This window comes from Sturnira hondurensis, unplaced genomic scaffold (assembly GCF_014824575.4).
Source record: "Sturnira hondurensis isolate 20B ecotype Veracruz unplaced genomic scaffold, ASM1482457v3 Scaffold0000648, whole genome shotgun sequence".
Classification (NCBI taxonomy): domain Eukaryota; kingdom Metazoa; phylum Chordata; class Mammalia; order Chiroptera; family Phyllostomidae; genus Sturnira; species Sturnira hondurensis.
Window position 1 is genome coordinate 4,746,242 of NW_028073279.1, and position 16,360 is coordinate 4,762,601.

At 32.5% G+C, this 16,360-nt stretch overlaps 1 protein-coding gene across 2 annotated transcripts in view; it reads left to right on the forward strand.

The window, feature by feature from the left end:
• Nucleotides 1-16,360, forward strand: part of ANKRD13C (ankyrin repeat domain 13C) — an 86,633-nt gene that overhangs the window by 37,681 nt on the left and 32,592 nt on the right. For both annotated transcript variants that reach the window (XM_037042580.1, XM_037042588.1), the window contains 4 exons: nt 4,223-4,308; nt 5,409-5,454; nt 8,915-8,981; nt 13,074-13,218. In XM_037042580.1, coding sequence (XP_036898475.1) covers nt 4,223-4,308; nt 5,409-5,454; nt 8,915-8,981; nt 13,074-13,218 — 344 coding nt within the window. The remainder of the gene's footprint in view (nt 1-4,222; nt 4,309-5,408; nt 5,455-8,914; nt 8,982-13,073; nt 13,219-16,360) is intronic.

Consider the following 16,360-nt stretch of genomic DNA (forward strand, 5'->3'; position numbering starts at 1 on the left):
GAATGAAGATCAAAATCTCTAACTTGGTTTATAAGATCCAGAATGATAATGTCACTTTTTTATCTTCTTTATCTTGTTCTTTCTACATGGCTTTCTGTGTGTCAACATTGCTAGCCTTTTAGTTTGTTATAGTCACACATCCTTTGCCTTCTACCCCAACTTACAATTCTTCCCATCTCAACTCCAGTAGAAGGGAGCCTTCTCTGCTCATACAGTATTTCAGAGCTCTACCATCACCCCCATTACTTCTAATGAAGTAAGCTTCATTAGAACAGAGTTGGGACTTTCAGATGTATCTGAAACATAGTAGGGATGCACCGTTAGCTTTGACATTGAGGAACTCATTGTAGTTTGGGGAGAGAGAACAATGAATATTCGGTAGCATTCTGAACCATACATAAAGTGGTAGGGTGAAACAGTGGAGGGAGAAAGTAATTCTGGTTTTTGCAAGGTGTAGGTTATTTGAGTGGACTCTCAACAGATTTTAGGATTTAATAAGGTGGGTAAAAAGACACTCTATCTAGCCCACAGGAGCAGAATATGTAGAAAGCCTGGAAATGTGAAAAACAACAAAGCATATTTTAGAGAACTGTATTTCAGTGTGGCTTGCTAAACTACAAGGCGAACATGGGTCAAGAGATGAAGACTAGTTTTGGAAGATGAAATTGTAATGATAAAGGGGATGCACTGAGATCTGCTTTATATGGTATTCAAGGTTTTGATCTCAATCTCCAGTCACTGCAGAATTCCAGAAGACTTCAAAGCAGCAATTGAGGTTATTGGATAAAACCCAAAACTTTTTTTCCAGTGAGCATTAAAAGAAGAAAAATGTTTTTATTTTATTTTAAAAATATTTTCTCATTACATTTAAGTCCCCTTATATCCTCCTCCTCCTTGCAGTCACCACACTGTTGTCCATGTCCATGATTCCTTTTTCCTTTTTTCTCAATCCCTCCACCCCCTAGAAACCCCCAAAACTTTTTAATTGAGCAGGAGGCAATAGGTTTTTAGAAAATAAAATCTTTAGATCAAGTGTGGTAATCTTGTTTTAAAGAAGAGATACTATATTTAGAGAAGAGAAAGATTAGAAAAATAATCACCCATTGCCAATTCTTTCTCTTAGTTTATCACCAGTTTATCTCCTGGTAGTAATAGAAGGATTAAATTCTAAGATCTTAAATATGAATTAATGGTGATCTCATTAATTAATTGATGTATGGAATATAGCAGGAATAACATTATGGAATTGAATTAATTAGATGTTAAGCTTGGTGAATTTGAGTGATGTATGATACATCTAGAAAGAACTGTCCAAGTAAAAAGTGGGAAATAATTAGACTGGAGTATATATAGAAGGAAATGGAGGACGGAAGACACAGGTTTAAGTAATGCTTGGAGCAGTAGGGAGTAGTTTCAGGAGCTTTAGGAATAATAAACTGAAAACTTTAAGAATACTTTATATGGGAGAAGGGAAGGAAATGTTAAATTAATTGTGGTTTATTGGAGTTCTTCATTTGAGTTTTTGTATGAAGTCTATCTAATACCATCCAAATTCCCTAAAGCTAATTTTATCTTCATTACCAATGTGAGGATTCTTACAATATGGAAATACAAATAGTAAGACCTCAAAAACATACTGGTGATTTTGTATAATTGCATTCTGAATGTTTATTTCTGCTTCCAGAAGAAAGTTTGAGTTGAGATAATTTTTTAAATGTGAAGTCTCAAAGAATAAGAATCTCTTTTGCATATTTTATTGTGCCATGTATTGTTGTTGTTGCTACCTTTTTAATAATGTTTGATAATTTCTATGTCATTTTGTGTTATTTACAGAATGCCTTCAGTCAGTTACAAAACCATATTTAGTTGATAAAAAATTATGGCTCCTGCTGTCCATTAAGATACCTTTTCCATCTAGGGATTGAATTTGTTTCATTTTTACATTCAGTCTAAGGATTGAGTTCTTTTCATCTTTTACATTCAAGCAGAGATCCATTTCAACACAAAGGCAAGAGAGATTAAATAAATATTTATTGAAGTATTTGAGCTTATAGTGAGGAAGAAAAGCTATTGCATTTGGGTAATATATCCCTGATATTAGAGTTAAGTTATAACAAACATGAAGGTTAACCAGATTCACATAAATTTGAATCTGTAAAGAATTTTAATAATTATCTAGGTCAATGGTTCTCAGACTATTTGGATTTCACAGACAGGCAAAAAATTTATTTGAGGATTAATGCAGAATAGCTAATAACATTTTTTATTTTAGCATATAAGAACTTAAAATAAAACTGCTTTCTTCTGTGATATTATTTTTTAAAAGGACATTTTGAACCAAAAATAGTAGAAAGAATACTTCTTGAATTGAAATAATATGTAATTTATAAAGAAAAATCTACCTACTTCTCAGTTTTTTTATTTTGCTGCATATCACTGGAAACTTGAGCAGTTGGGCTCCGAAGTATAGACTTGTATTTGGGAACTATTGACTTAGTTCACAGAGCTAGTTTATAAATGAGACTAGGCCTCGTTTTCTCTGACTTCTAGGTCTCTGCCTATTTTATTGTGAAAGACCTTCAGTAATTTATGCATTGTTCTGTGGTTTTTGGCTTTTTAAACTATATTGGAGTTATTTATTGTTAGATCTGTGGTTAAAAGTAAGAATACATTTTACTGTTCTTCAGAATTCTTCTTTGGCCTTTTACTAATTTGGTCTATGCAGAAAAAACAAATCTTGTCCAAGCTTCACTACTCTCTTCTTTCTATTTGTTTGTTTCTCTCTTTCTTTTTTCTCTCTTCCTTCCTTCTTTCTTCTTTTCCTTTTCTTTCTTTCCCTCCCTTTCCTTCCTTCCTCTGTTCCTTTCTTCTTTCCTTCCTTCCTTTCTTCCTCTTTTTTCCCTTCTGCTTCTGTCTGTATTCTACATAGGCTTGAAATACTTTGTAAGAATGCATAATGTAAAATAGAAAAAAATAGTATTTTATATATGTATATGAAAAAATATGTCAGAATAAGGAAAAAATCTGCATGTGTTGATGTATGAGTATACATTTTTTACACCTCATTGCATATTTTCTGTCTTATTTTTTCTANTCCCTCCCTTTCTCTGTTCCTTTCTTCTTTCCTTCCTTCCTTTCTTCCTCTTTTTTCCCTTCTGCTTCTGTCTGTATTCTACATAGGCTTGAAATACTTTGTAAGAATGCATAATGTAAAATAGAAAAAAATAGTATTTTATATATGTATATGAAAAAATATGTCAGAATAAGGAAAAAATCTGCATGTGTTGATGTACGAGTATACATTTTTTACACCTCATTGCATATTTTCTGTCTTCTTATTTTTTCTAGCCTTAATTCATCCCAGTATAGTATTTTCACTTATTTTAATAAATGTTAGTGATTGGCTGATTTTTGCTAGTTAATTTTAGATCTTCATTCTAATAGATAAAAAATATATTTACTTAATTGTAGGTACACTGGTAAGGAGTTTATATTGAGGCTTTACAGTAACTCTGCATAGTAGACTTGATTTTGTTCTCATTTGACAAATAAGAAAAAAAGAAACTTAAGTTTGGGGAAATATAGTAAGTTGTCCAAGTGTACACACAGCTAATAAGTAGTAAAGCTGGGGTTTACATTTAACATGTTTAATAAATCTCAGTTTCTGGAAATCTCAATCTCAACTGTTGAGAAAGCATTAAGGAGGTCTTCAGGTTTCATTAGGTTCAGAAGTCATTTCCACAGATAGAATAGGATTTATTTTTAGACATTTTTTCTCATATTAGTAATAGCTGAGAATACAACCTCTAGTGAAAAAAGAACAGGTGCACCTAGTAACAATTGTAGATATTAGGTTTTTAGAAAAGTATTTATTCAGTGGGATTTTTGAGATCTGCTGTGTTTGAGATATTTTAGATTGGGATTACTACAGGATATTGCGGCATCTGACTGAGGTTGGTAAATCTTGGCTCAGTCAGTACATAACCTAAATTCATACTGAAAATTAAAAATTAAAAGTTAGGAAAACTAGTGTGATTAAGTATAAATTGATGTTGAGGTATTTTGTCTCAATTTTCCCTTGGAACCATAACAGTTATACTAAACTTCCTTGCTAACGTATTCACAATATCTACATCTTTCAATATATCTGTATAAAAGCCAGGGGTGTGTTCTAGCAGGGTGAAATCTATTTTAAATTAATTTTTTAAAATTTAAATCTTAGTTACAGCTCTTTTAAGGAAGCTTAAGCAGCAATCCAGGGAAAGTGTTGAAGAAAAACGACCTCGATTATTAAAAGCTCTGAAAGAGGTAAGCTATATTTCTTTGTTGATTTTGCACCCCAAAAATAATTGTAAGTGTAGTTTTTAAGCATTTTTAAAAATACAGTCGAATTTCTCACTAATTAGTAAGGGTCAAATTATGGTAAAAAATCCTGCTTAAAATAAATAATAACATAACAAATACTCTGATTATACTCTTACGGGAAGCACCATTTACTTTGACCTAGGAAAGTAGATAAAGAAGTACTGCTTGCAATACATTAGATGAGAGCTCTAAAAAAAAAAAAAAGAGTTGGGACATAACTAATGGCCATAAATTTTCTTTCTTCTTTGGATTAGAAGATTCTCTAAGAGCCGAAGCTGCTACTCCTAGCAGGAGCAGTTTGCAGCTTCCTTAGATGACAAAACTTTTTTGTGTCCTACCTCATGATGGTAAGAGTTGAGGGTGCTTGCACAGAAAGATTGATTGATTTTCTGCTATTCTGTATGTTTTTAAAGACTTTATTATTTGTTTTAGAGAGGGGAAGGGAGGGAAAAAAAGAGGGAGAGAAACATCAATGTCTCTCGTGTGCCTCTTGTTGGGGACCTGGCCTGCAACCCAGGCATTTGCCCTAACTGGGAATTACAGTCAGTGACCCTTTGGTTCATGGGTTGGTGCTCCATCCACTGAGCGACAAGCCAGGGCTGGGTCATTTTTTTTTAGATATTATGAGGCTATACAAAGAATCATTTTGGAAATCATTTTTATAACCCTCTAAAGTTATTAACTACTTTCACAATAATACTAATTGATACTTCAGTTATGCTGAGAAATGGCGTATTTACTGATGCAAATTTAAATGTCTGTCAGTTTCAGATACGCAATTAAGATGCAATTAAGATGCAATTAAGATGTTATAAAACTCACAGTGGTACATATTTTCCTGTGTAGATAATTGGTGTAATGTGCGCTATTCTAATATTTTACTTTAAGTAATAAACATCTTTTTCTTTAAACATTGAAAATTTTCTATTCTTGTTTATAGATCTTTAGTGAGAACAAATTTTTTTAAAAAACAAAATGTTAAGTAGAGAAAGCAGTTGTTAACTAGAGGTGCATTCAGTAATTATTCGTATTTCATTTCTCAGCTAGGTGACTTTTATCTAGAACTTCACTGGGATTTTCAAAGCTGGGGTAAGTATGTGCTATGTTTTATTATAAAATATGTACACATGCAGAATTATAAGTGTGAAAATAAATATTATATAGAAATATTAACAAATTTGATACTTGCCCTAAGGAAAATTAGTGTTTTCTATCACATCGAATGTAATGGTTGTAAGGCACTGTAGTGGTATTTAATGACCTCAACCTTATTAGTAACTTTTATAATTCTTATTTTTAAGATTAAAAAGTCTTGGTTTTTAGGAAATAAAGTACAGGTTTAAGTATTATACTAATTTAATATAAGGAATTTTCAGAGGGAAGAGAAGTATAATTATGAGATTATTAGATTAATGAATTTAAGGAAGTTTGAAATATAGTGGTTGGATCCCTGAATGTGCAAAATTTTGTTAACATTTGATTTTGCATATTTAATTCTCAATCATTTTTGCCACTTTTACTGTATCCTTATAGCCTCTGTTTTAATATACTGTTTGGTTGCACCCTGTTCCTGTTATTATAAAAGACTTTAATTTTGAGGTATTTTATAGTCATTGATTTTACCTTGGTAGGTTTCTTTTTTCCCTATTGTCTAAACAAGAAGTTTGATCTTGTGACCTTTACTTGCTAAACAATTATCAAAACAACTAAATTTTGCTACAAAAAATTTCTTTTAATGTAATGAGCTTCCATGCATTTTTTAAGCATCTGAATTAATTTTTATGATAGAATGATATAAGCATTTGAATGCTCAGTAATATTTACCCCTAAAATAATTATAAAAATAAATCATATAATAATTATAAAAGTAAATCAGATATTTACAACTATAGAAACCATGTTTAACATTTCATGCTAATACTTTCAAACCATTTGCAGTGTTTACAAATGTGTGTGTGTGAACAAATATATATATATATATATGTATATACTAAGTATTAGTCTTTTTATGGACTCATACTATGTCATTATGCAATTTGTCATTCTTACTAATATATCATAGGCATCTTACATACTAGTTGATAAGGAAGTACTTTATTTATTTTAACAGCAGCATGGATGATTAAAGTTTTTCAAGTTTGTTTAATCTCTAAATACAGAGTTTTAATCCTTAAATAAAATTAGTTCTCTCCAAAATTGTTACAACTTTAGCTTGTCAGGCAAGTTTTGGCTCCATCAAAATTATGCATAATTTTATTATTCTTATAGGCCTATCTTGCCTTTATGCTTTATATATCATTCAGAAATCTTAGTGTACCATACCACTGAGGAAAAAAGAGATCTGGAGTAGCTTTGTTTAATAAAAGAGCTGCAAGTCAAATTGGATTCTAATTTGAACTCTGAAGCCTGAATGCATTTTTGTCACCCTATTTTTTATCCTCTGTATAGACCCCCATCTTCTTTTGTGACTTTAAAGTACGGTGGTTCCTTGAATATATTGCTTCTTTAACTGATTTTCTTAGTAATATTGGTGGTTTAAATTCTAAAAGAGTCAATTTATCTTGCTGAGCAAAATGTTTTTAAAATATTTTAAAATTAGCATTTCAATTGTATGAAAAAGTAGAAATGAATAATCATTTCTGAAATTGTACATATATCTGTAGTTATAAACATATTATAAATGTTGCATAATCAAATTCATGTTGCAGCCACTGAGGTACTTATTGAAAGTATTGATTCTTTGAGAACTTGACTTTGACATAAAAAAATCAGCACATCTGTTTAAATGTTGATAAAGATTTTTCTGCTTTCATGTCAAAACTAGCACCTGGTGGCTAGATTTAGTTTAGACACTTTGGATTAAAAAATTGGATAATTTCTGTTATTAGATTTGATTATCAAGCTTTATTCTAGAGTTTAGGCATGTTTCTTCTCCTTGTCAGAACTAGTAATAAAAAAAAAATAGGCCACCCAGAAGCAAGGGAATCTAAGAAATACTGAGATCCCAGGGATGAGTTTAATTTAGAGGTAGTGGGGTACACTCACTCTACTCCTCCTTGTATTGTGTTACATTCAGTGTTTGGCTGAAAATAGCCTCGGACTTGGTTAAAGTAGGGAGAAGAATTACCCCATCTGTTGTACATTTTTGTTTTGGTGAGTATGAAATGCAATCATGTTTTTGAAGGAAGCCCTATATATATTGTAAAATGTTAAGTAATTTATAGTATCATAATCATTACTTCAAATTTAGAATTATGCATATAGCACTTTTCAACAGAAAAACTGATAGTTTAAAAAATTTCCCTATCTTTTAATCTGTAGAATACCCATACCACCCTATATATTTGGAATTGTTATTTACATAGTATGGATAGAAAACATTAGGTTTACAAATATTAATTAAAATCAGGGAGTAAGTGATAGCAAAACCAAAATTTAAATTTAGATCCTCTTTAGTGTCAGACTCTCAAGTTATATAGAGATAACTTAAAATATAGACAGCTTAATTGTTCAGTTTACACAAGAAAGAAGTCATCCATAGAATGACTTTTACCTGCCCCCTCAACATAGTAGATACAAGTAATAAAAAAACTATCAAAAGATAGCTGTGATAGGAATGTGAGCAACACTGGAATGTAGACATCTATAGGTAAAGAGTATGATTCCATTGTATAAATTTTGAAACTGAGGTACAGAATGCTTAAGTAACCAAGGTTACGTATTTGAGATTCAAACTCAAATTTGGTTATTTAGCTTTAAAAATGTCTCTTCCTCTTGTACACATTACTTTGCATTATTTAATCGCATTATATTTAGAGGATCAGCTAGGATTCAGGTACATCTAGTTACCCCTTCAGGTGGGGTTAGTTAGCATAGGGCATTGTTTTTCTCATCTATAATATCCTGCAATATGTACTGTATTTTGCTGTGTATAATGCATACGTTTTTGCCCACATTTTTGAGGGAAAAATGAGAATGTGCATTATACATGGGTAGTACCTGAAATACCTTGTATCTGTTCTTGTGTTTTGTAATTAATTGTTACATAAAGTTTCTTGTACCATAATATGTTAAAAAATAAATGCTAAAATTCCTCTTTAATACAAAAACCAAGTATCTAAATATAAATAAAATGAATTAAAAGTTAGAACTGGAGATTTTTTTCCCTGAAAGTTTAGACCAAAATTGTGAGTGCACAGTAAATACAGGAGTGTGTTACAGATGGCAAAATTTGGTACCCACAAGTAGCATTATATCAACTCTGCTAACTGTGCGGATGGGTGGGCAAGGATGGTTGTGGGGAATGTGGTGAACTATGTAGCAAACACAAATAATAGATACTTGAAGCTGCTCAAACTTGCTTTATGTATTCAGTGGTAAAATACTATTATAGTATTTTATAATTATTATAAAATATAATATTTTATTATAAAATTATTATAATTTTGGTAAATTTCTAAAATGTTTGCCTTGCTCTTCTAAATAAAAAATTTGTAATGTTTCAGAACTTTACATGGTTAATTTTATCTTTCATTTTTTAAAAACACAGTGCCTTTACTTTCCCGAATTCTGCCTTCTGATGCTTGTAAAATATACAAACAAGGTATCAATATCAGGTAAGGTGACTTAATTTTTTTTTGAGTAACAGAAAATTGAGATTTAGAGGAAGCTTTTCTGTAGCAATACCTTACATTTGGATGTATTATTTTATAACTTGAATATGCTTTAAATATATTCATAATATTATATCTCATTTGAGACATACTACAGATAACTAAAGGCATAAAATCTTGACTGAAACAAAGGTATTGTTCTTATTCAACTACAGAGTATCTAGAAGGCAAACAGTGAAGATCATGATGTAATACTAAGAAGATTTAAGATGGTCATCTCTATGATCCTGGCTTTTTAAGGAATAAGGGACTCATAGGAACACCTTAACTCTTGTCCTTTTTTCTCCAACCCTCTCATACCCTTCTCTTCCTGTCTACCCATTCATGAGTCTTTTCATTCATCTATATAAGCATTTATATCTATTCTAGTGAACTCTTTAAGGCTAATTTTAATTTTCTTCTGTTTCCTTTTAAAATAAGATTGATGGTTAGATCTTATGGGAAATCTATTTATTTTACTCATTTTAGCATTTTACTTTTATCATTCCCTATATCTTTAGCCTTATGTTAATATAGATATATTTATAAATTAAGTATATGGAAGCTATATATAATGCTAGTGAATGTGCTAACTTATATGTATATGCACATGAATATTAGTATATCTATAAATTATATATATAACATATATGTGTGTGTTTATACATTTCCAGAATATTAATTTGAACGTATGAGGGTCTAGAACTAGAAATGTCGTGAAATATTATTTCATGTAAACTGTTTTATAGATGAGAAACTTCAGAGAACTGAAGTGATTTTTAAAAGACCGTATTGTCAATTAATAGCTGAGCCAAGATCTGACTTCCTGTCCTTTCTCACCATGTCACAAGGCAGAAATTTAAAAAAATCAATTTTTATAATATTTATTATGTAATATGTTGAATTCTAGTGAAGAGATAACCTTTAGTTTGAAACAAGTTCTCAGGTAATTATTCTCAAGCAGAAGAATTTGGTGAAATAAGATGTTTCTGTGGTTTTGGTTTTTAAAAATAACCTCAGATGTTTCTAATTATGAAAGTCCTTGTGGACATTTAATTTATGGTAATTGTAGAAGCCTGGGAAAATACAGAAAAACGTAGAAGAGAAACTCAGAAACGATTTGATACTGATGTAGATTTAATTCAGCAGCCAGTTGTTAGCAATATACTTATGGATTCATCAAAAAATTTATTTGTCAATTAAAAAATGTTTAATATAGGCGCTGGCCAAAGGTAGTAGATAATTTGGAAGAATCATATTTTCTTTCATGTGCTACTTTAAAGAGTTAGTGTTAGTTTTGTTTGATTTTTAGAAATAGGAAAAAAAGATACAGCTTTCTTTAAAAAATTGTTTCACATTTATATTTGACTTTTGGAAGTAAATTTTATGACGAATACTACATAATAAGTATAGATAATAAACAAAACCACAGAATGGTTAATAAGAGCCTGAGGGGAAGCTATTGTAATGTAACAAGACACTCACACCAAGGGCTTACTAGCAGCTGGTGCTAAAGCTCTCATTACCACGTTCATGGAGAGGCTGGATTTTAGGATGTTTGGTAAAGGTTTTTTGCCTAAGTGACAAGAGTTGACTCTAAAAAAATCTGTTAACATTGAATAAAAACTTTCAAATTTAAATGGCATGGCATGATTATTATTTTTTAAACATCACTGCAAATCTGAATTTTAAACTCTGTTCAAAGGAATTTTTTTCAGTATACTGTATCTCATGGTGACCATCTGATCATGTAATATACCTTCTCTGGTGTTAAGAAGAGAGTGATAGTTTAGTAAAAATAGGAAAGTCTGAGCAACTTTATTGTTGGGAATACTAAATAAACATTTTTACTATTAATATTAATAATTTTGGTTGATCTATACCCACTGACTGAAATGATCATTGCAAACTTTGCCTTTTCAGGCTTTTCCTGTTTCAAGAGAAGGCTCTATTTCCTGGTTCAGTGTTATTTCACATTTTCCAAATTTTTATCTCAGGAAATATTTTGTATTCCAGTCTTTTCATTTGTAGAAAGAATTTTTCTTTTTTTATAGCTGTTGCATGGCAAAAATTAAAAATGTTTAGGTTCATAGGCTTAAAGCCAAGGACAAGTTAAGACATTAAAATACCATCATGAAAAATTTTATCATTGTGAACCATGTGTGATATGTAACAGGCAATCTGATATGTCAGAGCTATTGCGGAATATGTATTAGATACTCTAATTTCAATTCAAGTTATAGAAACACAGATGAAACAAAAATGGACTGGACTGATTTTAGATATGACTGCATACGGTAGCTTAAAAATCACCATGTCAGTCTGCCTTTGCCCCTTTTCTCACTGTTTCCACCCTTGTCCCTCACAGTTCACTGCCACTCTCTTGCAGGGTGGGCAAGAATGGAATGGAGGCAGAAGACTCTTCTGGCCCCTTTTAAAACGTTTATTCTTATTTATTTATTTATTTTTTAATGTGGGGTGTATAGTTCCCTGGTAGTTGAAGGAGTCCAAGTAGGGCTCGTACACAAAATGATCTAGTTTTTTTGATACTGTCAGTAGTCCATGCCTTATGGAGGTTGAGAATAAGCCCCTTTCACTGGCATTATTCTCTCTCATGACACATGTATAAGCAATAACAGGACAGTTTAGTAGTGCAGGCACTAGGAGTACAAAGCAGACCACCAGAAGTAGACCAGGAGCTGGAATTCAGCTACAAAGCAGCAAACAGGGTTCACCCCTGCCGAAGTTGGTGACTTGATTTTTTTCAGTGCTTCCTGATTTCATTCTGAGGGATATAAACATATATATAATGTGATTCAGAAAAGAGCCTGTTACACATAGGGTAATCAAATTTCCCTGTTTGCTCTGGTTCATCCCTGTTGTTCTGGTAAAATTATTAATAATATCACTTTTAAAATGTATGGTTTTAGTGATACAATTCTAGTTTTTCTTTTGATGCAACATGTGACATTGTGTTTTATTTCTCAGCCTTTTCAGTGGAAATCAAGAATGCCCATTCACTTTGCCTTTACCTAGGTGAAATCTAACAAACCTACAAAGTAAAAAATTCTTATAATTAAAGTAGAAACTCCGTAGCCAGGGTGGATCGTTCACAAAGACTTAAATGTGTTTACTTGGATTTGATCAGAATCTTGTAACAGATGTGTCAACCCATTTCTTAGACTAAGGACCATATTTTGAGCAGCTAGTCAGAGGGGTCCGGATGTGATCTTCTACAAAGCCATCACATATCGAAGGACTTCAGGGTACTTGGGAACTTTTCCATTCCAGTATTCTCCCTTATTTCAATAACTACTGATATGTGGAATTTATTTGGGACTCACTCATTGGGGTAGACCATGCCAGGTCTTGGTTACAAAGAGCACAATAAACACAGGAGTGTGTGAATCTATGAGGTTTTGACACAGGAATGGCCCATAACATTTTCAGGCTGTAGAGATGTTGGAAAAGAGGGTGCTAATTGAATCTGGGAAGTCAAACAGAAAGGCCAAGAATTTGGAGTAAGTTAAATGGGTTATCAAGTGGAAGGATGAAGCAGGTTTTCATAACCGATGGTTAGGTATAAGGCGTAGGTGTAGAAGACTGTGGACACACATTCCTTAATCCAAGAATGTGGTACATTCATTGCTTTACCTCTCTTACATGCCCTGCTGAGCCAGTAACGTGGTCTTAAAGGGATCAGAGCATGTTAGGTCTTTTTCTGCCCTTTCCAGTTGTAACTTTTATGGAAATGGTAGGGAACAAGGGTACCTTTAGGGTAATACTTCAACACTGGGGAAACAGTCTTCTTGCTGGGTTAATGAACTATGTATCCAGAAAAATGAAATACAGAAAAAATGGAATATGTTTAAATATTCTTTTGGTGTTTTTTCTTAAAAATAAGATATTTTAAATTTAGCTTTTATCTCTAAATTTGATTTTAAATATCATATTAGCATCTTGGTTTGATTTTAGAAGGAACAATTCTTGTTTAACTGTCATGTAGTTTCATTGAAATTTATTTGTCAAAATTTCTCATTTAACCATCTTTCACAGGCTTGACACTACTCTCATAGACTTTACTGACATGAAGTGCCAACGAGGGGATTTAAGCTTCATTTTTAATGGGGAGGCCGCACCCTCTGAATCTTTTGTAGTATTAGACAATGAACAAAAAGTTTATCAGCGAATACACCATGAGGTGAGCATGTTTTCGTAAAAATATTCCTCTACCTGGTTTTTTAAAAATGTCTTTGTATGCAACCATGCTTCAGTGTAGTTGTTGAAAAAGTCGTAAGGCATAATTGGGATGGTTCAATCCTAAAGCTTTCATTTTTGTACTAGTAAAAATTGAAAAAAAGTTGTCATCTTGACCAGTTAGTTGAGTCTGTTTGCTCATAATTCAGTGATGATCTGTTAGTTAAATGAACTCCATTTTCCTTAGTTCTCATATATTGAACCTTTGCTGACCCTTTTACCATTTATTATCTTGCTACCTTAGCTTCTTTTGAAGTGTTGCTCACCATCTCTGTCTCCTTAATAGTAATACCTCTTTTGATTTTCTATCTGTACTCTTACTTTTTCTGACTCTTTGGCTACCTTTTTTTTATCTTTTCCTTCTTAGAGTACAAACTTATCTTCCTTCTGTCAGATCATAAATCCATGTTGGTATTGCCTCCACAACCATCAGTGAAAACCACATACACCATTATCCTTATCCTTTGTTCCCTGAATGCTCCTTTCACTGCTTTTAGAGATACTGGAAAGAGCTTTCCTGGTATCTCTTTATCATTGATAATTCTACAATTTTTTTTTTGTTAGCATTTGTTTCGTCACTGTTGCTTTTTTAATTCTGTTTTTATTTTTCTCCACTTCAATTCCCCGTATTGTCATTCACCACATCTTATGGTTCCTTCCTCAGCATCTCTTAGATTAGACCTTCCTACTACCGTATCTATTGATGAGACCTTAGTTACCTGGTATGTGTACTATTGAAAAGTAGTTTCCTAACTAGCACTGAACAGTGAAGATTTAGATGGGAAGAGGAGAAGGTATTCCTTGTGGAGCACACAGGTTGAGTAAAGTCAGAGAAGTGAATTAATCATATGTATTTCTTTCATTTTCCCTCCTCCCCTCTCTTCCTTTCTTAAACATTTATCAAGGACCTAATAAATACTAGACACTGTTAGGGGCTACGGATAGTGGTACTGTATTGATAGTTTATCAATTACTATCATATATTTGTATTACATTAAGCATTAATTGCCAGCATATTGGAACTATTATTTAAGGACATTAATTAAAAAATACTTCTCATTAAATTCTTAAAATAACCTGTCAAAGTAAATACTTTTATTATCTTCATTTTACACATGAGAAAATTGAAGCTTATAGATGGATGTTAAATGACATTTGTGAGATCACATAGCTAGTATGCAGGATAAATTGGGATAAGGAAGGGACTGGAGGCTGGGAGATTATGTGAGAAGTTGTTATGGTTGTACAATTGAGAGGTGATAGGATCTTGACTTGGAAGGGGTAGTGAATAATTAAAAAAGAGAAATTATGACTTGCATTTCCAAGAATGAAGTAATTGGACTTGCTAAAAGATTGAGTGAAGTAGGAATTGGAAGGATTTAAAGGTGAGTGCAGTGATTCTGTCCTGAAGGATGGAATGATGGTGGTTCCACTGATAGAATTGGGGGACAGGAAATAGGTTTGGGGTTTTGGATGATGCTCATTTTGAGTCCATTGCTGAATCAGTGCACTTGTTTCAACCCTTTCTTTATTAGACTTCTCTGAAGTGTTTGCTTTTATTGATAACTCAATTCCTAAAATTTTGTTTTCCTTGTGATTTGACTTTTCGTTGTGATTTGGTCAATTGTTCTCTGCCCCTCTCTATCTTATTCTCCTTTGCCTCTTCTTTTTTTTTTGTACTCAGGCCTAGAATTTTCATTTGTGTCTGGTGTAGTTTTCATTTTTACAAACTGGCAGAATACTCTCTTCTGTTCCCATACAAAGTATATATTTGTATCCCAGATAGATCTTCTGAGTGGAGACCTATCTATTGAACTATCTAGTGGGATATCATGAATTTCTCCCAGGTAACTTCATAATTTAGCTCATCTAAAACTAAACTCATTATTTTTCCATCTGCCTGCTCTTTCTTCCGTTTTCCTTCTTTTGGTGAATGATATCATTCTCTATTCAACCAGAAAAGTGGGAGTTACTTTTGACATTTTTTTCTTATATTCTGTGTTTCTTAATTAGGGAACATGTGTGGTCATTTCGGTCTTCCTATGTTTTATAAGTATCCTTTTTTAATTCATACTACCAATGTCTTAAATAATTAATTTAAAAATTTTGGTTTTATTTGTTTTTAGAGAGAGAGGAAGGAGGGTAGAAAGAGGAGAGAAACATTGATGAGAGAAACATTCATTGTCTGCCTCTCTCATGTGGCCCATCTGGGGACTGAATCTGCAACCCAGGCATGTGCCGTCACTGGGCATCAAAACTGCAACCTTCCCCTTTGTGGGACGTCCAGCCCAGTGAGCCACACTGGTCAGGGCAGTACCTTAATTTAGATATAATCTTTCAACTGACTATCACAAATCTCCTACATGATTTTCCTGGCCCCCTTCTTGTCTGCATCTGAATTATCTGATACACTGGAGATACATTGAACATTGAAAATTCATGAAACCTGCCTTCTTTAAGGACATTTAAAAAGTTTCTTATACCTAAAGAGTGAAATCCAAATTTCTTAGCATGATATGGATCCTTCTGTGATCTGGTGTTCATTTTTTGAACCTTTTTTTTACTTTGCTGTCTTAGATACCTTAGTACCCAACTCTTTGAATTTTTTTCAGATGTACCAAGCTATTTATTTAGCACTTCATTTCTTTGTTCATGTTGCTTTACTTCCTGGCATGCCTCTTTTCTTACACCCTTACAGCTGTGGGGCACCTGCTTGGTGTCACTTCCTCCCTTGAGCATTGTTTTCTTTATGCTGTCACTGAATCTGGTACCATGGAGCTGATTCTGTTATATTTGTTTATGTGGCTTTCTTCCTCTCTTGGGTTATAAGCTCCTCAAGGTTATGGGGTTCATTTAGTATTTTCTGGTTCCAAATACAGCATCAGTATATTCTAGGCCAGAGTTTGGCAAACTCTTTCTGTAAGATAGAGATAATAGATATTTTAGATATTTAGATATATTTGCATGTCGCAACTATTCAACTCTGCTGTAATTAGCATAAAAGCAGTCATCATCAATATGTACATGAATAATTATAGCTATATTCCAAGAAAACTTTATGGAAATAGGTAGTGGACTGGATTTGG